Source organism: Megascapheus bottae, chromosome 6 (genome assembly GCF_031878675.1).
Source record: "Megascapheus bottae isolate mThoBot1 chromosome 6, mThoBot2.hap1, whole genome shotgun sequence".
Taxonomy (NCBI): domain Eukaryota; kingdom Metazoa; phylum Chordata; class Mammalia; order Rodentia; family Geomyidae; genus Megascapheus; species Megascapheus bottae.
Window position 1 is genome coordinate 79,018,833 of NC_143514.1, and position 27,151 is coordinate 79,045,983.

General features: G+C 51.2%; 1 protein-coding gene across 6 annotated transcripts in view; it reads right to left on the minus strand.

Annotated features, from left to right (window-relative positions):
* Nucleotides 1–458: 458 nt before the first annotated feature.
* Nucleotides 459–27,151, minus strand: part of Spsb1 (splA/ryanodine receptor domain and SOCS box containing 1) — a 56,795-nt gene continuing 30,102 nt past the window's right edge. For 3 of the 6 annotated variants that reach the window (XM_090335891.1, XM_090335887.1, XM_090335892.1), the window contains exons 2-3: nucleotides 5,986–6,826; nucleotides 459–1,323 (exon numbers count right to left, since the gene is read on the minus strand). In XM_090335891.1, coding sequence (XP_090192017.1) covers nucleotides 1,196–1,323; nucleotides 5,986–6,679 — 822 coding nt within the window. In that variant the 5' untranslated portion in view covers nucleotides 6,680–6,826 and the 3' untranslated portion in view covers nucleotides 459–1,195. Of the gene's footprint in view, nucleotides 1,324–5,985; nucleotides 6,827–8,229; nucleotides 8,395–19,751; nucleotides 19,813–19,883; nucleotides 20,074–27,151 lie in introns of those variants that run through there. The other 3 variants (XM_090335889.1, XM_090335888.1, XM_090335890.1) reach the window with 3 other exon arrangements.

The following is a 27,151-nucleotide window of genomic DNA, read 5'->3' on the forward strand; positions in this document are numbered from 1 at the left end:
AACAGACCTCAGATTCTAAGAGTTGATTTCAAGAGAAAAGACCTGGTGGGGTGGTGGCAGGTGCTGGGTGCCAGCTGGGGGCTGGGATCCCCTCCTGCTGGCAGCCCCCCCTGAGGCCCTGGAGGGGTGATGAACTTGGGGTGATGGTTTCTGTAAGGCTCAGCTCTGGTCTCCCCTGCTCACATTGAGCGTGGCTTCTAGAGCCTGAGATTGACTCTTCTCTCTCCCTTTCACTGCCCCATATTCTGGGCACAGAGCTTCTGAGGCCGCCCTAGGGAATCTCAGCAAGAAAAGCAGATGTAAATTTAAACTCACACCAAAAAAGATCCCCTAGAAAAACAAAAACAAAAACAAAACCCAGAAAACCAACCTACAAAGAACAAAAGGAACTCAAACGTGTGCAAGGACGCATGAACTCCAGAGGTAAGTGGCTCCCCCCCCCACCCCCCGCTGGCCCCTGGGACCCGCACAGCTGGCAGGGAGCTCAGTGACAACCCTGGGAAGCAGGGTAAGGGATGTACACAAAGACACCTCGCGCCTGCGTGCAGGTGGACGGGGAAGGACAGGTGTGGCACACAGGCCCTGGGAGTGGCTAGTGGAAGAAAAGCAACAGAACACCAGGGGGAGGAGACTGAACAAGAGTTTTCCTTTGTTAATGGAATAAATAAATGGCCTTTGTTATTGTTAAGAGAATAAATACAGGGCATGGGGTGTGGCCAGAGTCACTAGGGCCTGGGGAAGAGCTAACTCGGGGTTCGGTCTTGGTGTCCATGGGGTAGATCTCCTGAGGCTCACTGTGCAGCCTGGCTTCCACCCTTCTCACTCCTGGTATGGCTTCAAGCACTGGTACCGTCCACTGGTCCCATTACCTTAGACCTGCCCCCCCCCCCAGGTGACATCAGCTTTTCCCCAAAGTACTCAAAGCAGCCCGCCCCACCCAAGAGCAGACTGTGCCCATTGAGGCTTTCGTAGGAGTTTATTCTCCATCTGGTTGGTGGAGGGGCTGTGATTCGGCCAGGGGGCTGCTCTGGCCGGCTATGCTGGCACATGTCCTGGGCAGAGCAGCAGGGAGGATGAGGAGGAAGCAGGGAGGATGAGGAGGAAGCCCAGGCTGCATCCAGGCCAAGTGCAGGTGCAGTGGCGGTGGCTCAGTGAGCTGGCACCAGGTGGCTGTCGTGCTGCGTCCCGGGGCGCGTCACTGGTACAGGAGGTAGGCCTTGAGGGAGGCAGGCAATGGCAGTGTGGGGATGGCGCCCAGGCGCTCCTTCCCCAGGGCCAGGCGCACTGAGCGTCGGCAGAGGTCCATGAGTGGCAGGGGCTCAGCTGCGGACAGAGAGGGAGAGAGATCGTCAGCTCAGCTCAGGATGGTTCCGGAACACACAGCGATCACCCAGGCGCAAGGTTACCTTTGATTCGTGTGGATCCCGGCAGATAATTAAGAAATAGGAGTTTCTTTTGGCTTTAAATGGATAGCGGCAGCTAACACAGAGAAACCACTCTGGGCTGGGGAGCTGTGCCAGCCTTCTGCAATCTCTGATTGACTTTTTGAACCAGTACTAAGGCTTGAACTCAGGGCCCCTTAGCTTTTTCTGTGCAAAACAGGGCTCTAGCTGGGCGAGGTCGCCCATGCCTGTAATCCTAGTTACTCAGATGACTGAGATCTGAGGACCAAGGTTCAAAGCTATCCCAGACACAAAAGGACCTGAGACTCTTATCTTTAATTAACCTCTAGAAAACTGGGAAATGGGGCTTGGCTCAAGGGTAGGCTGAAGAGCTCAGGGACAGTGCCCAGGCTCAGAGGTAGGGCGGTAGCCTTGAGCTGAAGACCTCAGGGACAACGCCCAGGACGAGTTCAAGCTCCTTGACCCACAGAAAAAACAAACAAACAAAAAACTGGTGCTCTACCATTTAAGCCATAGCTCCACTTCTAACTGGTTAATTTTTACTGGTTAGTTGGAGATATAAGTTCCAGAATTTCCTGTTCAAGTTGGCTTGGAAATGAGATCCTCAGATTTCAGTCTCCCGAGTAGCTAGGATTACAGGCATGAACCACGGATGCCTGTTTCATCTCTAATGGGTATCACAAGTGACAGAATAAGCAGAGATGCCATCCTCCTCCTCTCATTTTACAGGAGAAAATTCACAAGAGTGTGAAGATTGCCTGAGGTGCCTGGGTGGGGGACTCGGGCTGGGACAAGCACCCAGGCACCTCGGGCCTCTTTCCTGTCCCATCTGGACAAGCAGCGTCTTGAGTGCAGGTCTGTCCTGGCATACACAATGCGTGCGTGCACACGCACCTGAACACATTTATTCCAGGGACTGGGCTCTGTCCCCTAACCTTTTTGCTCAAAGCTTGGTACTCAATGAATGGAGCCAGCTTTTGGTCATTGGTTATGGTTGCTCCAAGAAAGAATAAATCATTCTTACTCCTCCACAAGACAAGACCTCACCCCACCCAAATGACTCCCTGCAAGGACTAGCCATGTCTGCAGTGCGGTGTCTGTAGTGCTGGCTCCAGTCCTCAGGTAGAGGAATGGCCAGTCAGGGAACAATGTCACATCGGGAAAGAATCCTGACTCAGCAGTGGTCACATTCATTGCTCATCCTCTGGTGCCCAAATAGTGGTCAGTGTTCACAGCCTGCCATCACTTTGTCCTTCTCTTCCTCCTCCTCCCCCTTCCTCTCCCCCCCGCTTCCTCCTCCTCCTCCTCTTCTTCTTCTTCCTCTTCTTCTTCTTCTTCTTCTTCTTCTTCTTCTTCTTCTTCTTCTTCTTCTTCTTCCTCCTCCTCCTCCTCCTCCTCCTCCTCCTCCTCCTCCTCCTCCTCCTCTTCTTCTTCTTCTTCTTCTTCTTCTTCTTCTTTTTCTTCTTCTTCTTCTCCTCCTCCTCCTCCTCCTCCTCCTCCTCCTCCTTCTCCTTCTCTTCCTTCTGCCAGTCCCAGGCTTGAGCTCAGGGCCTGAGCACTGACCTTGAGCTCTACCACTTGAGTCACAGCACCATTTCTGGCTTTTTTTCTATGTGTGTGAAACCAAGGACTCCAACCCAGGTCTTCATGCATGCTACGCCAGGCTCCTGGCCACTACTTTGTCTTTGAAGCTCTTTTTTCACCAGCTGCCTCAGATACTTCTCTCCCAGGTCTCCAGCTACATGGCCATTTTTTTCTGCCTCCTCTTGAGCCTCCTGACCTCTAGCAGGGCTTGGCCTTACTCTCTGCCTAGCCCTCCCCACCCTGGTGGTCTCTTTCAGGGTCATAGCTTCTTATTTTATTTATTTTTTGTTGGTCATGGGGATTGAACTCTGAGCCTGGGTATTGTCCCCAAGCCCTTTAGCTCAAGGCTAGCACTGTACCACTTGAGCCACAGTGCCACTTCCAGTTTTCTGGTGGTGGAGATAAGAGTCTCGCAGACTTTCTTGTTTGGGCTGTCTTTGAACTGTGATCCTCAGATCTCAGCCTCCCGAGTATCTAGGATTATAGGCATAAGCCACTGGCGCCCAGCTCTTGCTTGCTTATCTCATCTCACCCGACACAGCCCCAACCTTCCATGTACATGGACTAAACACGACAGTCTCGTGAGACGCACTGATCCCACCACCTCTGGTGGCTCTCACACTGGACCGTGCCTCGTTATCTTTCACTCTGACAACTGTCATGGTGGCCCTGCAATCAGCAAAGGGTTCTTCTAAGGCCTGTGTCCACCCCCTCAGGAAGGATACTAAGGCATGGGTGCTGGTAGGCATCCCTACAGCGGGCTGACGACAGACCAGCACCCTCATGTCCTGCTCAGCAGCCCTGGACCTGGCCACCCATGGCCTCGGTGGGTCCTCGAAAGGCAGCCCTATCTGACTGAGCGGGATTGAGAAAGTGGAGAAGCCCAATGGAGAAGCCAGCACAGGAGTCAGCATAGGTGGAGAGGGCGAGGTTCTCATCCTTGACTCGGAGTCTCCTGATGTTCTCACAGTTTGATTCTCTGTCCAGATTCTAGCAACTTATACACTGTGGTTTCCAGCCAGCTCTTCCCATTCACAATCCTCCACCCAAATCGTGTAGAATTTTCTAAGCAAGAGCAACGGGAAACACGTTCACGCTCCAGCCAGGATGCAGTGTGAGAGAGCATCGGTGGTGGGACACAGGCCTAGACCTCTAGAACAGTGTGGGTAGAATTTTTATTTGAGAGGTTGCTCTCCACGGGCAATCGGCCCCCAGGCCCCTCCACCGCTCAGGAACTATATACATCAAGCAGTAGTGCAAACTTGCAGTGCTCATGAGGATATTGGCTGGCAAAGATTCCCAGAAGGGGCTGAGAGTGTGGCCTAGTGGTAGAGTGCTTGCCTAGCATGCATGAAGCCCCGGGTTCAATTCCTCAGTACCACATACACAGAAAAAGCTGGAAGTGGTGCTGAGGCTCAAGTGGTAGAGCTCTAGCCTTGAGGGAAAAAAACCCAAGGACAGTGCCTAGGCCCTGAGTTCAAGCTCAGGACTGACCAAAAAAAAAAGTTCCCAGCGGGACAATGCCGGGCCATTCTTCCTAGTCAGACACTGGTGGATCATGCTTGTAATTCTAGCTACTGAGATGGCTGAGATCTGAAAGTTGAGGTTGGAAGCTAGACTGGGCAGAAATCTGGGCTGCTTCCAATTAACCAGCAAAATGTCAGCCTGGAGTCATGACTCAAGTTATAGAGGACCAAACATCCTGGGGGCCCTGCGCTGCAAAAGTCTCACCCAGCTGTCGGCTCACTGTTAACCCTGGCAAAGCACGAGTGGAGGACAGAGAGAAAGGGGCAAGGAGGGCTTCCAAAGAGAAAGACAGAAGACTGCACTCATGTCTGACTGTCCTGGGTGTTCCAGCAGTTTCCAGAGTACACTGGTTACTCTTCAACAATCTCCCAACACTGTGAGGAAAGAAGTCCCTCCCAGGGGGTTGGGGATTTAGCTCAGCAGAAGAGCCCTTGCCCGGCAAGCGCAAGGCCCTGAGTTTGGTCCTCAGCTCTGGAAAAACAACAAAAAAAGAAGTCCCTCCCAGGACCCTGTCTGACCCAGGAAATAACCAAATCCCAGCCAGTGAGGTCACTGACTTCCATTTATTTGAGAGGCCCTAGAGTGCCCAAGGCTGTAAAGAGCAGACTGCAAAAATAATACTAGCGGGCTGGGAGTTTGGCCTAGTGGTAGAGTGCTTGCCTAGCATGCACGAAGACCCGGGTTCGATTCTTTGGTACCACATACATACAAAAAAGCCAGAAGTGGTGCTGAGGCTCAAGTGGTAGAGCTCTAGCCTTGAGAAAGTCCAAGGACAGTGCTCAGGCCCTGAGCCCAAGTCCAGGACCGGCAAAAAAAAAAAAAAAATAATAATAATACTAGCTTACTGTTCTAGAGTTTAGCCACTGCAGATCAAAGCTGTAGGTGGGTCAATCAGAAAGAAATGAAGAACTCATTTGTTTATTCATCCATCCATTCATTCCTGCGTCACCCATCTACTCATTCATCCACTCAACCATCATTTACCAATCCATCTATTCTTCATCCACCAAACCGCTCATTCCATCCATCCCTCACTCATCCAGGTGATTATATCCTCTATCCATTCATCCATCCATCTGTCCATCCAGCCATTACCTAATCACTCGACCATCCTTTCATTCATGCAACCTCTCACTCTGTCCATCATCTTCCATCCGTCCATCATCTATCCATCTATCCAGCCAGCCAGCCAGCTAGCCAACATCCATTCACACTGAACCAGTCAAGGAGGGTAGGTTACAGTAATCATTCATCTTCCACCCATTCGTCCAGCCAGCCATCGTCCATTCATTCAGGAGTCAGGTAATCCAGAAGACTTCTGCTAGAATTCCTCATTTAACCAGATGAAGGCAAGAGTGGCCTTAGACTACACTGGTGTATCTATTTGAAGTCCAGCAAGTGCCTACATTCTGGCCCAGTTCCATGGAGATGTGTGGAGGGTTCTGACTTAGACGTGGTGGGCAATACTTACGATCGAGTCCATTCAAGTAGCGCATGCGGATCTCGCAGTGGCCCCAGACGGCGCTTACTACAGGATACAGTTTCTTGCCTTTGAGTCCACGAAAAGCCACTCCCATGTACTGTCCATCCACAATGAAGCTCAGCGTCCCGTCATCCATGTCCAGGGCCACCAGGAAGGAGTCAGGCACGAGGAACGTCTCATCCGGCTCCAGAAAGGCTGGGTAGGTTTTGCTTGGCTGGTTCTTGCCATCGTGGTAGAGCCGGTTGCGCCCCAAGTCCCAGCCCCAGGACTCATGGTTATTGCCCACAAGGGTCGTGTACCCCACAGAATGTAAGGGGGCATCAGCTGTAGCCACGCCCACCACAGCATGCGTGCCTCGCTGCCTCATGGCCCACGTGATCTGCCACACATGCAGCCCGCGTGTGTACCCCACTTTGCCCCGGATTGCGTCCGTGCTCTGGGCCACGGGATGCCGGTGGAAGATCAGCTTGTCGTCCTCCTTCACAAAGACGTTGAGCGAGCGGTCGTTGTTATTCCACGAGTGGAGCAGCTGTATGTCGTAGGACACGGGGGGCATGTCCAGCAGCAGGTCCAGTCGGGTGGGTTTGCAGTAGTCCAGCCCCTGGAGCTCCTGCTTCAGGGGTCGGTATGTGGGGTCACGCATGTCCACAGTCTTGACTCCTCCGGTGACCTTCTGACCCATATTTACCTCGGCTTCACCTTCTCACCGACTCCCAAGGCAAACTCATCAATCTCAAGGTCTCGGCTCCAGTTCTCTAATCGGGGCCAGGCAGAATTCCTCAGGAAGGTTGCTAGGAGACCTTGCACGTTGTGGAGCACTCAGTATTGCCTAATGGATGGAAAGAGAAACAGGAGTCTGTGTGAGCAGGGGCGGAGGACGAGGGGGAAGGTTAGTGAGGAATGCAGGCTACCCACACCAACACACCCCAGCAGCCCGGCGTGGGGCAGTCCTGGCACAAAACGAGGTACCCCTGTCCCCCTGGCTACATTATCACAAAGCGAAGGGACCATCTGCTCGTGGTCTTCGTGGAGAAGTGGGGGGACCAGGCGCTGCTCTCAAGGCTTTGGCTCTGAGACACACAATGGGTGCCCACAGCTACCTTGTGAGGGTTTCATAGGGCAGGAGGCCAAGGTGGCACCGAGCCGGGGCCCAGCCATGGAGCAGCAGGCAGCTTTTAGGCTGGATGAAGGGAAGCAGACTGGCCTGGCTGTGAGAAGGGAAGGGGAACTCCACATACCAGCAGGGGTCTGAAGGTCCTTCATCCCCACTCCCCCTCTCCTCCAGGAAGGGGACCCAGCAGGAAGGCCTAGAGATGGTTCTGGTTCCACAGCGGAGGCCACAGGTGCTCCCTGAGCAGGCCCTCTCCTGCCTGGTCCGCCAGCAGCCATTCAAGCCCCTGGCTGGCTCTGATTCCAATGGCACCTGAGCAGAGGGCGTCATCTCCTAGCCCCAGGTCAGTCATGAGCCGCCGATTAGAAGATGCAGAGGCTTTGCTTTTCCTTCTTTTTTCAGTCCTAGGCTTGAACTTAGGGCCTGGGCGTGGTCCTTAAGCTCTTCTGTTCACAGCTAGTGCTCTACCACTGAGCTCCACCTCCAGGTTTCTAGTGGTTAATTGGAGATAAGAGTCTCACAGACTTGGGGCAGGGAGTTTGGCCTAGTGGTTAAAGTGTTTGCCTAGCATGCATGAAGACCCGGGTTCGATTCCTCGGTACCACATACATAGAAAAAAAAAAGCCGGAAGTGTTACTGAGGCTCAAGTGGTAGAGCTCTAGCCTTGAGAAAGTCCAAGGACAGTGCTCAGGCCCTGAGCTCAGGACTAGCAAAAAAAAAAAAAAAAAAAAAGTCTCACAGACTTTCCTACGTGGGCTGGCTTTGAACCATAACCCTCAGATCTCAGCCTCTTGAGTAGCTACGATCATTGGCATGAGCTACTGGCACGTAGGCCCATCGCTGCTTCGCCCACTTGTACCCTTCGGCTCCAAGCAAATGTCTCACCCTTCTGGTCTCATCAGCCCCCCGAAGATGGAGGTCTGACTCCGTAATGCCTCATTTTTTTGAGATAGGACCTAATTTTTGCCCAGACTAGCCTCAGACTGCAGTCCTCATCTCTGCCTCCCAAGTCCCTGGGCTTCTGGGTGAGAGTTATCTCTATCCTTTTTTAAATGTGGCTACACAGATTTCCCTTTCTTTCCAGTTCCCAGAAAGCTGGCTCCCTTCCTATCTTTTTTTACCTTTCTGCCTCCTTAGGATGGCCTGGCCTGGTGGAATGCACCCTGTGTCCTGGGCTCCCAAACTCTGTACTTCAATAGTGGCCTGAGGATTAAGATTTTCCCTGAGTGTTTCCAAGTGCCTGCTGGTTCATCTGTGCGTCACATTCTTATCTACAATCAAATGGAGATGGTGTTCTGAGCAGGCCTGGCACACTGGCATTTTACTTTTTTTTTTTTTTTTTGTGGGTCACAGGGCTTGAAACTCTGGGCCTGAGTGCTGTCCCTAAGCTCTTTAGCTCAAGAATACCACCCTACCCATTGAGCCACAACCCCACTTCTGGTTTTCTAGTGATTAAGTGGAGATAAGAGTCTTACGGTCTTTAGTGGCAGGGCTGGCTTTGAACCATGATCCTCAGATCTCAGCCTACTGAGTAGCTAGGATTACAGGTGGGAGCCTCCACGCCCAGCTGGCATTTTACTTTTGCTCTTACATTATGGAAATGTGTTCAGCCAGTGCAATACCTGGTCTTCCTGCTTAATCCACCTGTCACAATGGTTGAATGCTATCTTTTGGCTAGGATCCAAGTGCCAGGTCTCTCCTACGCTAGGGCTTGGCAAACTTGTTTTGGGCATGGCCAAGTGACAAAGGCTCTGCTAGGTGTAAATAAATGGATGTTCTATGGTCCAGTAAAGCTTCAGGAAAATAGACAGTGGGCTAGCCCTCGCTCTACCTCTGTGCAGTCCCTGAACACAGAGCTGGGGAAGGAGGAGTGAATCACTCCAGGTGCCACCAGAGCCAGGTGACAGACAGGGCAATGGGTGGACCTGCACAGCTCCGGTTAACAGGGAGGGAGCCTGACAGGGGTGCCAAGCTGCTGGCAGGAAATGGGGAACCACTACAGGGGCTGCTCTGGGTTACCCCATTACCAGCTGCTCTGGAAACAAATGCCAAAGCCCAGGCCTTGTGAGAATGTTAAGGTCAGGATCACAAAGCCAGCAGGTGGCCAGCAGGAGGTGAGAAGACAGCCCTTGTCTCCCACAGGAGAAGCCAGGCCACAGAGGGTGTGAATGGATAGTTGTATGCTGCGAGAGGACAGAGACAGCCTGCCACCACCACCACCCCCAGCCGTCACACGCTCACACATGCGTGTATACACACACAGCACACGTGTACACCCGCATGTACAGGTGCATGCACACACGTGATGCACACAGAAATTTGGGGCTGCCTTGGCTCTGGAGTGGAACAGAGGCACGGAAGCCGCACAGTTCCCTGACCAGCAGCTCCTGGTCCTGTTCCTGGGCAGTTCTGGCATGACACATGTCCTCAGCTGGGGATGCTAAGGGGACCTGGATGCCAACAGCAAGCTCATGGTGTGAGCCTCTCACAATGGACTCGGGAACACGTAGGCTGAGAACACAGAATCGAGTGGAGGAAGAACCAGAGGCAGCACACCCCGAAGGGTGAGCAGGGCTGAGTGTGATTCAGGCACGAGCCCTGCGTTCACCCTGTCCCGTCACCCCCACCCCCAGTAATGTCACAGGAGGTCCTGGCTGGGCTCATAGCTCAGGTGATATTCATGAAATTAAATCTTTCCACCCAGTGTCCCGGACAGCTGCTCTGAACGAGAGCTGTGTCCCAAGAAGAAGTCCGGTGAATGCCTGGCCTGGGAGAAGATGAGTTCCCAGTCTCACCATCGGCTGCAGAGCCCCTTCTAAGGTGGCCTCGTCCAGAGCCCGGCACCTCTGTCCAGTTTGCTGGGAACATGGTTCTCCATGGAAGAAAGGAAAAGCCATCATAAACCACAGGCTATTCCAGCTCCTTTGGCCCTCAGATGGGCTGAGGGCAGCCAGACCAGGAACCATCGCTCCCCATGAGCACGGGGAGCCAATACACCCCGAGTTTCCATACACTGAGGGCCCTAGACCTGGGGCCATGGCTCTCTCCCCTGCCTGCCATGATTGGAGGTGATTCTCTCTGCCCGGGAGGGGCAGGAGAGACATGGCATGCAGGGGACATGACTTGTGGATACCCCACTGTCTGTGTCGCCACACCAGTCATTCCACGAGCCACAAGGACAGAATGAGCGAGGGCTGAGGGCGCCAGGGGTGCACAGGGTTAAGGAACTAAGAGTAGAAGGGATGAGGGTGAAGGCACCGCCTGTGCAGATGTCATGTGTGTCCAGAGACAGGTGCGATGTGGCAGTTCCCTGCCCGGATGTCCAGCAGCCAGAGTTGTGGAAGAGTCTTGGCAGAGCCTCACTGTCACCAGGCAAGAGGTTAACTCTCAGGGAGAATTAGCAGTAACATAAGGCTGTTTTTTGTTTTAATGCAAAACCATAAGCACAGCATGATCCCCTTACCCTAAAGAACAGAATCTAAAAAGCTTCTCCCTGTCCATGTTTAGCTGCAAACACAAATAAAGCCCCAGAAGACAAAACACTGTGCCTTTCACAGCAATGAATCCTGGGAGGGGGTGAGAAGAAATAGCTGAGCTTAAACACATTGTGTGTGTGCTGGTCCTGGGGTTTGAACTCAGGGCTTGGATACTACCTCTGAACTTTTTTGCTCAAGGCTAGTATTCTACCCTTTGAGCTACAGCTCTACTTCTGGCTTTCTGGTGGATAATTAGAGCTAAGAGTCTTGTAGATTTTCCTGCCCCAGCTGACTTTGAACTATAATCTTCAGATCACAGCCTCCTGAGTAGCTAGTAACACAAACATGAGCCACCAGACCTTGGTTTAAACACTGTGTATGCATATGTGTGCATGCATGCGTGATAGTTCTGGGCTTGAACTCAGGGCCTGGGCACTGTCCTTGAGCTTTTTTGCTCAAGGCTAGTACTTGTACCACTTGAGCCACAGCTTCACTTCCAGCTTTTTCTGAGTAGTTTATTGGAGATATGAGTCTCACAATTCTGGCAGGTAGTGTGACTTAGTGGTAGTGTGCTTGCCTAGCATGCACAAAGCCCTGGGTTCAATTCCTCAGTACCACATACACAGAAAAAGCTGGAAGCAGTACTGAGACTCAAATGGTAGAGCTCTAGCCTTGAGCAAAAAGTGTCTAAGGACAGAGCCCAGGCCCTAAGTTCAAGCCCCAGGACTGGCCAAAAAAAAAAAAATAGAGTTTCACAATCCTTCAAACCATGATCCTCAGATCTCAGCCTCCCGAGTAGCTACAACTTCAGGCGTGAGCCACTGGAGCGCAGCTCTATTAAAGTTTTATTTTTTTAAATAACATATTTATTATAGATTCTCAGGAAATCAATTTGTAGCCAATTTTCTCCAGGTGCAACATCAAACAACCAAGTACAGTGAAGCTTTTTTAAAAAGCACATGTATATCAGCTGCCAGGGGTTTATGCCGGTAATCCTAGCTACTCAGGAGACTGAGATCTGAGGATCATGGTTCCTGCTAGCCCTGGCAGGAAAGTTCACGACACACTTTTCTCCAATTAACCAGCCAGAAGTGGTGATATGGCAGTGCAGTGCCAGCCTTGAATGAGAAAGCTAAGCAAGAGCATGAAGCCCTGAGTTCAAGACCCGTATGAGTATACACACACACACACACACACACACACACACACACACACACACACACACACACACACACAGTGGAATATTTTTCCTACGATTTCCACAAAGACTTCCAACTGTGCTGCTTCTAAATCACTCATTTACCCAGTAAAAGTCAGAGCCACCGCCTGTTTCCTCAAGCCCCACACAGCTGCTTAATACCACAACCCAGCCTGGTAGGTTGTAGCTCAACTCTGCGCTTGGCCAGGGCCTGGCAATGCTGCCATACCACAAACACAACAGCTGCCCTGGCCTTGGCTGACCACCTCTAAGAAGGATGAATGGGGACCTCAGGGGCTCAAGCCTTTCAGCACTGGGCTCTGCCTGGACTGCCTGCAGCCCTGTCACCTCCCTCCAGTGATAGCCACGCCTCCCCTTCTCCCAGATCTATTAGCCAGAGCTCCACGTATCACCTCTCCCAGAAATCCTTGGTTGTGAGGTTTGCTCCTACGGCTGGAGACTCTGCCAGGGCGACAGGTGGTCAGAGAATGGGTAGGCAGGGGACCTCCTGAAGCTGGGCTCCCCTCTTTGCCTCTGACCCCAGAACAGCAAAACCATTGTTTTGCTACAAGACCAAGACAGACTAAAATTCAGGATGTGGAACAAGTTGACCTATTTATAAAGCCTCCTTTCACCTGCAGATCAAACACCCTCCCCTCCCTCCCCCAGCCCCCCCCCCAGCACACATTAGTGGTTGCAGCTCAGGATTTTGCAAGAGAAACATAACCCTAGCTGTATGCTATTATATGAAGCAAGGCCTGGCTGAGTTGCAGCCCCTCTGGATTACTTGCTAATTAGGGTTCCAGGCTGTGGAAGGCAGTAGGCGGCACATCCCTCTCAGGGCACGCTCTGTACGAGTGGGGCTACTAAGGTGCCACCACTAGCAGGACCCATACCCTATGGTTGCAATTCTCCCCACCCCACCCCAGGGACTCCAGATATAAAATCTCTGCCCCTGGATCCAGCAGAGAGGTCTGGACCATTCTGGAAAGTTCTGACAAACAGTTTTGGAGAGAAAATTCCCACACCGTCCACAGTACTAGCCTCTGACCTCAAAAGACCAAAAATGCACCTGCCACAGACACCTACGGCAGGACGGAAATTACTCACATACTTTCAGAAAGGACTTAAATCAGTTGAGCAGTGCCCCTGGGAAACCAGCGTGCTATTCATACAGAGACTGGAAATTAAAATACAAACTTAGGGTAACAGCCTCGTTAAAAGTGGTGATGTGGAGCCCTGGGGCTGGAGGGTCCCAAGAGACACAGTGGTATGTCTCCTCCAGAGCCAGTGAGGACACCGATCCTGCATGGCTAAGGCACCTGGCCCACACAGGAGCAGGGCACCCGAAAATACAGAGCTCGCAAGGCAGGGGAGGGCTGTTCACCACACATTAGAGGAAGAAGGGTGGAGATCGTGATTTCAGGATAGAACTTCTAGCTGTGACTCCTGACAACACAAAGACGGGGAGAATAATGGAAGGGTGACACTTATCAAGGTGTATTGGCTCCATGCCTACAATCCTAGCTATTCATGAGGTTGAGAGCGAAGGATCATGTTCAAAGCCAGCACAGGCAGTAAAGTCCATGAGACTCTGATCTTCAATTAAACTCCAGGAAACTGGAAGTGGCGCAGTTTCAAAGTGGTAGAGCAGTAGCCTTGAGCAGAACTCAAGGACAGTTGCTAGGCCCTGAGTTCAAGTCCCACGACCGACCAAAAAACCCCAAAAGTATCCTCCCCCCCAAAAAAAACCCCTCCTGAAAACAGTATGGGCACACAGTAGGCAAATAATACATGCAGCTCCTTCAAAGCCAAGGGACACCTGAAAGCAGAGCATTTGAATGGACACTCAGCTTGGAATCTCTAAGGCAAGCCCAGGCCCTCTGCTCAGTGGGGCAGCCCTGAAGGATCATTTGTCAAGAAGGCATCCTGAAACAGGAGAATGGAAAAACAGGAAGACAGGGAGGCCCGAACAACTTCACACTCTCAGTGCCCCCAGAACCAATCACAGAAAGCCGTTAGGGCAAAAGCACAGGTCCCTTAAAATATCCACAGGGATCCCTAGACCCCTGGCAACGTGTCAGAGATACAGATTTTTGGCTCCACAGACCTTCTGAACCAGAAACTTGGGGTGGGCTTTCTAGGCATTTAGGGGGTGATATGGTTTGAGAAATAACAGATCTAAAAGAATTAAATATTCACATTCTAGAATCTGCAAAGTCTTACTCCATGGTGTGTGTATGTATGTGTGCCTATACTGGGGCTTGAACTCGGGGCCTAGGCCCTGTCTCTTAGCTTTTTCACTCGTTTGTAGTTCTGTGTGGGAGTGAGTAACTGGAGGTAAGTGTGTTGTGGACTTTCCTGTCTGGGCTGGCTTTGAACCCTGATCCTCAGATCTCCAACTCCTGAGTAGCTAGGATTATAGGCGTGTGTGCCACTGCGCCTGCCACGTGGTAGTTAGGGTTTTTTTGTTTTGTTTTGTTTTTGCCAGTCCTGGGCTTGAGCTCAGGGCCTGAGCACTGTCCTTGGACTTTCTCAAGGCTAGAGCTCTACCACTTGAGCCTCAGCACCATTTCCGGCTTTTTTCTATGTATGTGGTACCGAGGAATCGAACCCGGGTCTTCCTGCATGCTAGGCAAGCACTCTACCACTAGGCCAAACTCCTGGCCCCGGTAGTTAGTTTTTTAACTTCTTATTCTATCTTGACATGCTACATTTCCAATGCTACATTTACCATAAGAAATCTCAGTACAGAAATGCATAAAATACAAAGAGTTTTTCCTTCCTTCTAGGCTATTCTGGGGCACAGACACAGACACAGGACAGTCATTTCTGGCCAAGGGTCATGATATACCTTGTGCTACAATACCACACAACAGCCCTTCGTGTGCTCATGCTCTTTTGGTGGTATTTCCTTACCGTGCACACCTGAGCCCTCTACCTGGGACAATGGCTGTATGAGGGCTAAGCATTTTCCCCACAGCCAGGCGCCTTCAAACCCATGTCTTTTTTCATTTAGTTCACAGCACCTTCCCCACTCATCCTTGAAACCTTGGCTCTTGGGACTCCCACCCACTGACCTCTCCTGCAAATGAAAATTTAAACATCTAACTAGCCTACCGTTAGGCTTTCTGGTCTTTGCAACTGTCCGTGCGGGCCGGGCACTGTTTGGACTGAGGTTTGTCAAGTGAACCTCAGCTGGATGGCAGCCAATGCCTTGGGGAAGGTTTTAAATGGAATCAGCAGTGTGTGGAGTCCTGCAACCCAATCACCTTTCCCCGGCTGGGATTTCACAGGACGGAAGTGGAGGTCAGGAGAGAGGTAAACCCCTGGGGCCTCACAGCAGCTGGGAAAGGAGTTTAACTTAGTAGGCTCCAACAGCCTGCAGGAACTCCCTCATGATGTTCCAGGCTTTCCTCGTGTAAGCCTATCAGTCCTGAGTCCTCGAGAGGGGAAGGCCCTGGCAAGCTCCAAGTCACTGGTCCTACACTTCTAGGCAAGCTAAATGTCTGGAGCCAGATTCCTGATTCCTACAGCACTAGCTTGTCTCATGCAGGATAAGGCAAGGAGAAAGGAAATGACCTAACGGCAGAAAATGGATGGCATACTCCTCAGCTGTCAAAAATAATTGCTAATGGGAAGATTCACTGTACAAGAAGCAAGCTAAGCCAGGGGTGGTAGCACAAACCTGTAATCCCAGTACTACACAGTGAGAGCTTTCCTCAAAATAAATAAATGAATCATAACTAAACACAGAACCACCCTGTGACCCAGCCATACAACTCTCGGTCATCTACCCAGAATATCACAAGTTAGGCTGGTTACAATAAAGACACTTGCACATCCATGTTCACTGCTGCACTATTCACAATAGCTAAGTTATTGAAACAGCCCAGATGCCTTACAACAGAAGAGTGGGTGAAGAAAATGTCGTACCTTTACGCAACGAAATGTTTGTCATTTGTAGGGAAACATGAACCTAGAATAAATCATGTTAGGTGAGGTAAGTCAAGCTCAGACACAAATGGGACATGTTCTCTCATATACATGAGCTAGATCTAAAATACAACTGGACATGATAACTTACATGGGCTCTATACATTTACACACAGGCTGAAGGATAGCCTTAGAGGAGACAACAAAAGATGGAACTTCTTACTCTTCTGAATGTAGTACTATGCATGTATGTACGTATGTATGTATGTACGAATGTATGTATGTATTTTTTGGTTGGTCATGGAGCTTGAACTCTGGGCCTAGGTGCTGTCCCTGAGATCTTTAGGTCAAGGCTACCGCCCTACCCCTCGAGCCTCAGCCCCACTTCCTAGTTTGTAGTGGTTAATTAGAGATAAAAGCCTCAGGTTCTTTAGTTAGCCCACACTGGCTTTGAACTGTAATTCTCAGATCTCAGCCTCCTGAGTAGCTAGGATTATAGGTGTGAGCCACTGAGCTCAGCTAGACAGTACTATTTATCAAAACAAGTTCCAAGGAATGGAAACACATTTTATTTTATCCTGTCTTTCTTTTGCAGGGGAGGAGCACAGAAATGGAGGGAAGAAGGGTGAGCAAATTAAGTGATATATTCCACACACGATGTAAAATACACAGGTAATGGAAACATAATGGGACAGGAGGGGGAAAATGGGAGAAAGTGAAAGAAACGGTGACATTGCCCAACAAGCAGTTTCTTTACTGTACTTTACTTATTGTTGTTGTTTGCTAGTTCTGGGGCCTAAATTCTGGGCCTGAGCACTGTCCTTGGGCTTTCTCAAGGCTAGTGCTCTACCATTTGAGTCATAGTACAACTTCCAGCTTTTTCTGGGTACGTGGTATTAAGGAATCAAACCCAGAGCTTCAAGCATGCTAGGCAAGCACTCCACCACCAGGCCACACTCCCAGCCCTTCACTGTACTTTTAAGTGTATGGTCCCATGGTGTCCATTCACAGATGGAGAGATAATAAACAAGCTGTGAGGTGCACCTACAGTGGGGTAGTATTCAGCCATAAGAAAGGAAGTACTCATTCTTGTTCTAATGTGGATGAACTGGAAACTTTCCACTAAGTCAGAGAAGCCAGACACAGGGGTCAGAGGAGGTGGTGTGGAGAGTGACTGGGCAGGGCCTCTTAAGTAATTTGGGGATGGAAGTGATGTTAAAAATTGTGATGTGTCAAATACTAGTGAACTGTCCTCTCTTTACGCAGCAAACATGCTGAGTCTCACCTCACTACCTATGAGAGCTGCCCATCTGTCCTATGCCTGTGGGAACAGAGCTGGGTTGAGGAGATCTGGAGCTGGGGGAATGCAGTCCTCACAGGGACCTAGCTGGCTCCACTCAGACAGGACTAATGACTTCAGATGTGGGAGTGGTGAGCCTAGGGCCCAAGTGCCGCAATCAGCATCTCCACCCTCCTCCCCTTTCTTTTCTGCAAAAGAAAAAGTACAGAGCTGCGGTTTGGCAGCGCTGCTTCCTCGCCGGCACCTGTGGATTGAGTTTCTCTGGAGGAATCTGGCTTGTGTGCCTGCATCTCGTGCCTATGCCTGAACTGTGGGGAATGGGGTTGGGGGGGACCTTGGGCCTTGCTGGTGTGAGAAGAGATGTTGGGGTAGACAGCGTCTACTGCGGCCTCCCGCCAAGGCGGGGTGGGGGCTTCCTTGCAACTGGTCCATACCCTGAGGCTGCTTGCCCCGACAAAACCCTCTGCTCTGATTTCGGGAAATCATCCCAGCCATGCAACTCTCTGGTTATCCCTGCCAGCGGTGGCAGGACCTGGCTTCCAGCCTTGCCCACAGTCACGAGGACCCAGGCTGAGATACAGCTGGAGAGGACTTGTCACCACATGCAAACTGGCAAAGGACAGGTGGATCCATTCCCAGGAGGATTACCCCTCAGGGCCCCAGCCACAGCCCGTCACCTCGGCAGGGGCCACCACTGCCCACATGTCCCTTGGGGCTGGCCTCTCTCACGTGGAACACAGGCTCTTGGCCTATGCAACACTCAGTGGAAGGAAACTCAGCTCCAGACTTGGGTGACCTGTGGCAAGTTTCCTTCCCTTGCTGAGCCTCAGGTCCCTGTCCCTCAGCCACTGAAGTGGGGGTGAGGGTGGCTCCCCTTACTGGTTTGTTTGAAGAGATCCCAGGAGATACTTAGTATTAAATGAACAGCCATCATATGTGTTCAGTCTTGTGTTCATCCCTGAGTTGTGCAAGGAGAAGACGGGAGGGGAGGAAGCAGGGGTGGTCTCCAGGGACGGGATCTCCGGGTGGCCCCGTTAGTAGAATGCAGCCATGCAAATCCCCAAATTCATTTTTGGTCCTCAATTCAGCAAAGAACAGCAGCTTGGAGGTGCTGCGACATAGCTTTACATACAGCCACCTCACACTCAGTGGCAGTAGAGGAAGCCGTTGGGCACTGCTGGCAGACAGGCTGGCAGTGGCTTTGTCTGGCCCTGCCGACGGTGCTCTGGGTGAAGGGTGGCAGTGGCAGAGGGGCTGGGCCTCTGGGGCAGCCCCATCTTCCCCACCTGTGCTCTCGAGGCCGGGCAGGAAGGATCTGAGCACTGGGGAAGTCTCAGGAAAGCAACTTGGCTGGGAGACGCCTGTTCCATTCCTCATGTCTTGAGAACACAGGGAGGAAGGGGGGAAGTGGAAAAAGGGAAATTGGCTCAATAGCCATTGAATGGGCCAGTCCAGGAGGCAATCCAGGAGGCAATTACAGCCAAGGGAGGAAGCACGGATAAAGGCAGCTTGGGAGACCGCGGCAAGCCCACGGCCAGCCACTTGAGTGTGACCTGCACCCCACAGCCCCGGTGCATTAGAGGCACACAAGTGTGTGCTTCAAGTGCTTGCCTTTGCAACATTTGGGGCCGGGGGTGGGGGGCACTGAGTACAAAAGGAATTTCCTGAGCAGGCTGGGTTCCCAGGAAATGAATACAGTGCTTTACAGACAGGTCCCTGTGTCCTGGACGGCTGAAGGGCGACTGTCCATCTCAGCTCCACACCCAGGCACAGGGGAACCCCCCAGCCCCCTGCTGTAGGCTTCTCGCTTGGGTACAAATTTCTGCTGGCCCTGATGCCCAGTCCTGCTCCCACCAAACACACAGAACACACCGACCAGTCCTGATGCTGGCCGAGCTCCCTTCTCATATCAAAAGTGCCTCTTTTCTGCTGAGACAGCAAGAGCTGCCAACAGAACAGCCACTGGGACCCACGTTTTTGCAACACAACGTGCTGACAATGAATCACTGAGGTTTAATGAGATCGACAGCTGGACTGGTGGCAGAACCCGTGTGAAAGTCGCGCTGTGGTGCTCGGGGGTCCTGTACTCTCCTCAAGCCCCACATGGAAAACCTGACAGGATGGAGAGCCTGTGGGCCAGTTTGACTCTTTTCAGCCCCTTGGGTGGCATGGGATCTGGGTCCCCATATGCCCTATGCCTGGTGGTGACACCCATGGGAGCTCACAAGGCAGACGTGGCCCAGGAGCTTTGTGGAAATGAAGTTGAAGGACCCACTCAAGCCAGGTGACTTGGGGCTGTCAAAATGTGTCCTTGGGGATCCCGAGACTTAGAGGAAACCTACCACATCAAGAAGAAGAAGCTTCATCTTCCCCCAGAAAGCTGATCTTGAAATACAACAGATGGGGGACAGAGGAGGCAGGCCCTGTCCCAGGTTAGGGCTCTTGGCTTACAGAGGCAGGGGGACCCTGTGTCACTGAGGGTCTGGGTAGGAAAGCCCAAGGAGACATCACCCGGAGGCCCCTCTTCTACTCACCTTCCAAACTCCATAGTCTCTCGGCTTCCTCTACTTCCCCAAATATTCCTTAGACCAGCTTGTCAGCATTCCCTCCAAGACACACCTGCTTACAAAGCGTTCCCAGATCTCCCCGTGCCTCCTCCACACAGCCATCTCTGGTTGGCCTCCATGGCTGCCTCATGGCTGGCTCCTCCTCCAAACTGCCCCCCAAGATTACCTCAGGGACCTCGTTCCTGCTGGAACTGAGGCCAGTGGTTAGTCAGCGCCCCAAGTTCTGGCTGACACCTACAAGCCTGCTCAAGACCCAAACACATTCAGCCAGTGGCCTCACAGTCTCCCAGACACCTACCAGAGGATCCAGAGTTCTGGAATGTTCCGGCCGAATGCCTTGGGAAAGAGCCAGGAGAAGAGCCCATGGGTCCTTTCCGCTGGGAGAGAATTGGAAGAGGAATGAAGGCAGCTCCAGCATCTGGGCAGGGTGGCCGCCCTGCAGGCTCCCCAGGCCTGCCTCGCCTGGCCCGCTGGATCAGCCTGGCCCGAGTGAGTTCCACCGTCACCAAGGGGAAGAGGCCCTTGGTTACCACTGGCCGAACACAGAAGGCAAAACAAACACTGCAGGCCAGGCAGGCCTTGCTCCTCACTGCTGGGAACCATTACGGGCTAATGAGCCCAGAAGTTTTAAAAGCCCTCCAGGAGTAGCAGGCTGGTGTGTAACTTGTTCCTTTCTTGTACCACTGTACCTTTCCTTCCCAGGGCCTGCAGACCCCTCAGCCAGCCCCTCATGAAAGTGGGGGAAGCCAGGCTTGCGCAGGACACTGGCATAGCCCTGTGTCATGAGGTACCCCAGGGACCATCTGTTGGGGAGTGGTCCTGGTTTTTAAAGAAGCTACATGATTGTCAGACACCAGCGGCTCACACCTGTAATCCTAGCTACTCAGGAGGCTGAGATCTGAGGACTGTGGTTTGAAGCCAGCCAGGTCAGAAAAGTCCATGACACTTATTTCCAAAATACTACATAAGAATCTGGAAGTGGAGCTGTGGCTCAAGTGGTAGAGCACTAGCCTTGAGCAAAAAAGCACAGGGACAGCATTCAGGCCCTGAGGTTAGCACTGGTACCAAAACAAACCCAAAACATTGTCTCAGGAAGCAAAGGCTCTGCCTCACTGAAATGCTCCTTCCTAATCTTCACTCGTCTCAGGGGAGCCTGATGGCCAACTCCCCCTGACCTCCATCTTGCCCCAGTGGCAGAAAGGGGGTGACAGGGGTGTGGAGTTTGGGGTTCTCAGGGTGATATGCTTGGGAACTGAAAGGGCACATTCCCAATCAGGAACTATCAGAGACCCCTCCTCCTACATGGTGCCCTGAGTCAGTAGGGAAATTTCTTAGAAAGCAGGAATACTTAGGGTAATAAATACTATGACACAGACCTAGACACATGGCCTGAAGCCAGATAGCCAGGGAGTGAGAATGCCATAGCAGGCTCTTCCCAGCGGGGACCAGACTGGAGGCGGCACATCAGACAGCTTCCTTCACAGTGCGGCTCACCCACCTGGTTTCAAATGGGAGCCTGAAAGCACTTTATATAAATGGAGAGCAAATGTCCCCGCTTCCCAGAGTGGCTACAGTTCCACTACCTGGTGACAAGGGCAGGGAACGGCAAGAGTTCCAGAAACACAGCAACCAGTGCCTTCTTGGGGTTTCTAAGTGGGGACCTGCCCACGTGGCTCTAATATGGGACATGGTCACCAAATATGTACTTGAATGACATTGGAAAACACACCTTTCTTTGCTCTCCTCCCTTCCCCTTCCCTTCTCTTTCCTGCCCTTCCCATTGTATTCTTGCTTCCTTCAGGCTTCCATTCTGTCTTCCTTTTTTTCCCCCTTTCCCTACTTTGATTCCAGTGAAATAAATTGAAAAACCACAAAGGTACAACTAGGAAATATTTTTTAGGTTCACAGAAAATTTGAGTGAATTGATAACCCACTAAATAGCACTTCAACCTGGCAGCATAAGAAAGCCTTGCTCATTTCTCACCTGAAAAAATACGGAGGATAAATATCTCCCCTATAGGTCTAAACCCTCCCAAGTCGAATAGCTCCCGGCTCATGGCATGGTTTCTAATCACGCCCACTGCTCACACAGCCGCATGGGTGGGTAAGTTGAGTGTGAACAGGACATATGTACAGGAGGGTGTTCAGTCTCAGTGAGAATCGGTGGCCAGATCTTAACACATGATCTCATATTCCTGCCACTGACAGAGGGACCCAAGGACCTCAGCACTGCTTGAAGGCAGAGATGTTTGATGACCACCCTGTACACAATGCTTCATGTGGTGAAATGTTGCTACTGCTGAGGAAAGCAGCATGGTCCGCCTCCAAAACCTCAAACTAGAATGGCCATAGGATCCAGTGATTCTGCTCAGAAAGCAGGGTCCTACAGGTAGGTATGCGACACCCATTTTCACAGCAGCCCAGGTGGAAGCCCTGCCCTTGAGCACCCCCAGGGGCCTGTCTGGAGAGATTCTCACACCCACAGAGCTCAGACTTCAAATGGAGGAACAGTTCAGATGCATGGATGTGTCTTGGGGCATTCGGCTTATGTGAGATGTCAGTCAGACGATAAGCACTGCAGCTTTACTTCTATGATGGCCCTAATATGGTCACATGCATGGAGACCGACAGTAGAATGGGGGTGGCCAGGGCTGGGAGAGGGGAAGCTAGTGGTGGATGAAGACAGAGTTTTAGTTGGCACAGGGGCTCACACCTGTAATCCTATACTCAGGAGGCTGAGATCTGAGGATTGCGGTTCAAAGCCAGTCCAGGCACTAAAGACCATGAGACTCTTATTTCCAATTAACCACTAGAAAACGAGAAGTGGTGCTGTGGCTCAAGGGGTGGGCGGTAGCCTTGAGCTGAAGAGTCAGGCCCTGGTACCTCTCACCTGTAATCTTAGCTACCCAGGAGGCTGAGAGCTGAGGATGGCAGTTCAAGGCCAGAACAGGCAAGGGATATCTCCAATTAGCTACCAAAAAGCCAGAGTGAAGGTATGGACCAAGTGGTAGAGTGCCAGTCTTGAGCAAAAAAGACCATGCAAATGCTGGCCTGTGACAGTATGTATGATGCTTTCACTGTTCAGAGGAGGCCCACACCTTCCCTGCGTGGACTCTGCACATGCTGTCAGGACACTGCTCTCTCCCCCTCTGCCTTTAGTGGCGTCTGGAATATCTGCTACACCATTAACCAATATGCTATATTTATGAGCAATTTGCAAGTGGACATGATAAAAATCTGAACTCTAAAACTACGTCCAGTCCAGACAGTGCAGCGTGTAGGTCACACCACAGCCTTGGCTTCCCTCTTGGCCTTGGTCCTTACCTGCCTAGGGGACAGGATCCAGGTGGATCTCAGAGATAGCAGTAAGCTTTTCAGTATCAAGCAAGTGTGTATTTGCCAATAGATCCCCCTTGTACACCGTGCCAACAAGTAAATGTCTATTGCACACTGGCTCCCACCACTGTCCTCACCTGGCAGGCTAGGGTGTGTCCCTGCTAGGAGGGTGGGAGGACTCCTCATCTACATAGATTTTATGTTCATACTAATTTCCCTTTTTATATGTCAAGTAAATATTTGTAAAACTTATACTCACACAAATGAAATTATTATAATGATTAATATATTTTTCCATGTTTCATTGCCTGAATAAAAACTGTTTACCACTGTTAAAAGAAAAAAAAAAAAGACCAAGCAAGAACAGGAAGGCCTAAGTTCAAACCCAGGAGTGGCACAAAAAAATACTTATTGAAAATAACAGAAAGAAAAACCTCTAAGACAGAGAAAATAATAAAAAAGTAAATACTGGTTGGAATGGCTAAGAAATGTGGCTTGTCACCCTTGGCTGGGCCCCCTCTGCCTCGTTAAGCTGACCAATGGCCAAGGCCACTCGCCCATCGGGCTGCTTTCCCAGCAGCTCTGCTGCAGAGGACATTTGGCCTAGCAGAGAGAAGAGGTTGCTGAGTACTTGACCAGGAGTTTCCTGGGCCCCTTTACAGCCTCTGTTCCTTTTCTGTAGGAATGGGAGCTAGGCGGTCACCATCTCCAGCTGTATCTGCTTCCAGTCCCTGCTGGCTGACGCCCCTGGAGCAGGGCGCATGCGTATATGGTCACTCTGACGACAGAATGAGCAGGGAGAAGTGGGCTTGATAAAGCAGATCAGATGCACTGAAGGTCAAGCCCCCAAAGGCTAAGAAGCTGGGACCCCACTTCATGTTCTCAGGGCTCCTCTGAGAGCAGACACTGGACAGTGTGGATGGTGGGTTCCACCCAAGAAGGCCTTCAACTCTTGGGGCATCTAACATGCCCACAAGGACAGCCCAGCTTAGCGGACACTTGCTGGTAAAGCCAAATCTGAGAAACAGAGCCTGGGAGGGATCGAGACCACCCTGTGCCCTGCTGTCACTCTCACTTCCCGGGCCTCTGTCCCCATCTGGTGCAGAGCCAGCCGACTCAGGCCCAGTGGGGAAAGTGTTCTTCCAAGGTCATGAATTCCTAATCAATAAATTGACTGGGACTAAAATAATTTCCCTCTGTCCTTCTTAACTGCATCTGAAAACCCTGCCCAGGTCCCTGATGCCAGGCTTTCACTCTCTTTAGCGCCCCCACCACCACCTCATCCCTGTTTCTATTCTAGTCCTCAGCCAGTCTTCCGGCTCCTCTGCCCAGGTGGCTCTCTGGAGCATTTTGTCTCAAACTTGCTGTGCTCTGCCCCAAATATTCTCAAGGCAACTCAAAGCAACCCCTCCCAGCCTCCACACATCTGAACACGTCTGTCCTCAACCTCCACACCACCCGGATCCAAAATCTCATCTCCTGGTCCTCCTCCACAGTGGGCTTCATGGATACCAAGTACAGATTTTCTGCCCAGGCTGGCTTTGCACCATCATCCATAGATCTGATTTGTCTGAGTTGTCAGGATTACAGAGTAAGCCAATGCCACCCAGCATAGGATATATCCATGTACATCCATGTCAAATTATGGGAACAGCCCAGATGCCCTAAGTAGATGATTAGATTTTAAAAATGTGGTACAGATACACAATGGAATTTTACTCATCTCTTAGAATAAGATTGTGTCATTTGCAGGGAAATGGATGAACTAAGAATAAATCATGTTAAGTGAGGTAAGCCAAGTTCAAAGATACAAACATCGCATGTCTTTTTTCCCCCTCATACATGTAAATAGATCTAAAATATAACCTGGACATGATAACTTAACAAAAAAAAGTATGTTGCTGGGCACAGGGGCTAATGCCTGTAATCCTAGATATTCAGGAGACTGAGATCTGAAGATCACAGTTTAAAGCCAGCCCAGGCACTAAAAAGTCCATAAGACTTTGATCTCCAATTAATTACCAGAAAACCAGAAGTGGCACTGTGTCTCAGAGGTAGGACAGTAGCCTTGAGCTGAAGAGCTCAGGGACAATGTCTAGGCCCAGAGTTTAAGTCCCACAACAAACCAGAAAAAGAGGAAAAGTATGTTATAACAAGATGCGGGGGTGGTGGTATCCTGGGAGTATGGCCTAGTGATAGAGTGCTTGCCTAACATGCACAAAGTCCTCAGTTCAATTCCTTGGTATCACATACACAGAAAAGTGGCACGGTGGCTCAAGTAGTAGAGGGCTAGCCTTGAGAAACCTCAAGGATAATATCCAGGCCCTGAGGTCGAGCCCCAGGACTGACAAAAAAAAAGACTGCAGAGTGGCTCCAGTGATGAGTAACTACCTAGCAAGTGTAAGATTCTGAGTCTAAACTCCACTACTGCCCCAAACAGCAAGCACAACAAACAATCCCAAACTCAGGATAGAATTATCACAAGATCCAACAATTCTCCTCTAGGTATTTCCAGAGAACTGCCAGGAGAGTGTGGAAGAGACAGTCACATACCCAAGCTCCCGGCTTTATTCACCAGAATCTTCACCCTGACATTCCTGTTCCCTTTCTACGGGACCCCACCCTGAATCTGAGCCAGTACAAAGGCTGTCCCCACACTGCCCCCGTCCTGCTTCATTAGACAAGGGCTTTCTCTAACTTTCTTCTCAATTGTAGTGGTCACAATATGGGGAAGAGGCTGCCACTGTCACCTAGTCAATGTCTTGTAGTGCCAGGACCTGCCTGGCCCCATCCAGTGGTGAGCTCTCACTCCTCAGCTGGTCCCAGGACCCACACCCAGGACTCCAGTGGCTCACAGCTCTCTATCTAGCCAGAATAGAGGAATTCAGCACTGAGTGCATGCTATTACCAGCCTCCCATGTCACCCAGACCAAGGTTCCCTATCTACACAATGAAAGATCAAGGCAAATCCGCCTTGGAGAAATGCTGGATCCTCTCCTGCAGTGTCACCAACATCAACAGCATCTTAAAGGCCCTAAGAAGTCCTGCAGGGCAGAAGCTCCCAGGTTCAATTTAACTTCAGCAGTGTCCAGACTTGAAGCAGACCATCTTTCTGAAGCCCCTCTTTTCACAATATCCATAGGGATGCCAGTTCAAGGGCCTCCAAACCTTGTTGGTTTCACTGCTGGGAGGTGAGCCTGCCTTCCCCCCGCCCCCCCGACTCCCTTTACAGCTTCCTCTAGCATAGTTCTGAAGAAGACGCACATGCCTTACAGAGCCTACACTCTGCACGGTGATGTGACAGGGTGTCCTTCCATCTGCCCTCCATGGCCCCTCCAAGGGCAGACCTGACTGCAGTACCCTAAGACCACTCCACCTCTGAGGAGGCAAACAGGCTGGCTCTGAGCCTCACTGGGCCTGGCCTTCAGTCCAGGGCTGGGCAGACTATGGCCTGGGGGCTAAATCTGGACCACTGAGTGTTTTTGTAAATAAAGTATCATTGCAACATGGCCAGGCGCATTTGTTTACATCTCATCAGGGGTGTTTTCATACAGTAGAGCTGTGTGGCAGCCATGACGCCCTGTGCCCCCACAAAGCTCGCGTATTTACTGTCTGACATGTAGTTTGCAAACCATGGTTGAGACCTCAGGGCTTCACTGTCCACATCTTCTCCTTCTAGGCTCAGGCTCTGGCAAAAGGACCAGCTTCTAGAGAGCAGAGGACCCTGCTGTACGCCACCCTGTCTACACGTCCCCGCCCTCCCTCTGCACTTCCCCAACCTACCTACGACCCTCAGGGACAGGGGCTTTCCTCCCCAGTCCAGGCCTCATTCACGCAAGTGCTGTCCTTTTTCTATTTCCTTACACTGATTGGCAAGGAAATAGAAACATGTACCCCAAAAAGACACAGGTTGATGCATACTTTAAACTCACAATAATGCTGTAGTAATAAGTTCTATATATCACAAAATAAACACACACCAGAAATTAAACTGGAGGAAATAGAAACAAAGCTAGCTATTCTGGAGGCCATAGGCTCGATGGTCAGTTGGCCCTCTCCATGTGCTAACCCTGCACACAGAATCACCCCATCTCTTCAAGTCACTCTAGTGGATACCTATCCCCTGCATCTGACCAAAGCGAAGACCCTCAGGTAGGAGGAGGTGGAGAGTCCCAGGATCCGGGTCCCTGGAGACCTAGGGGCCCAGGCAGGAAAGGGCTGGAGGCAGGA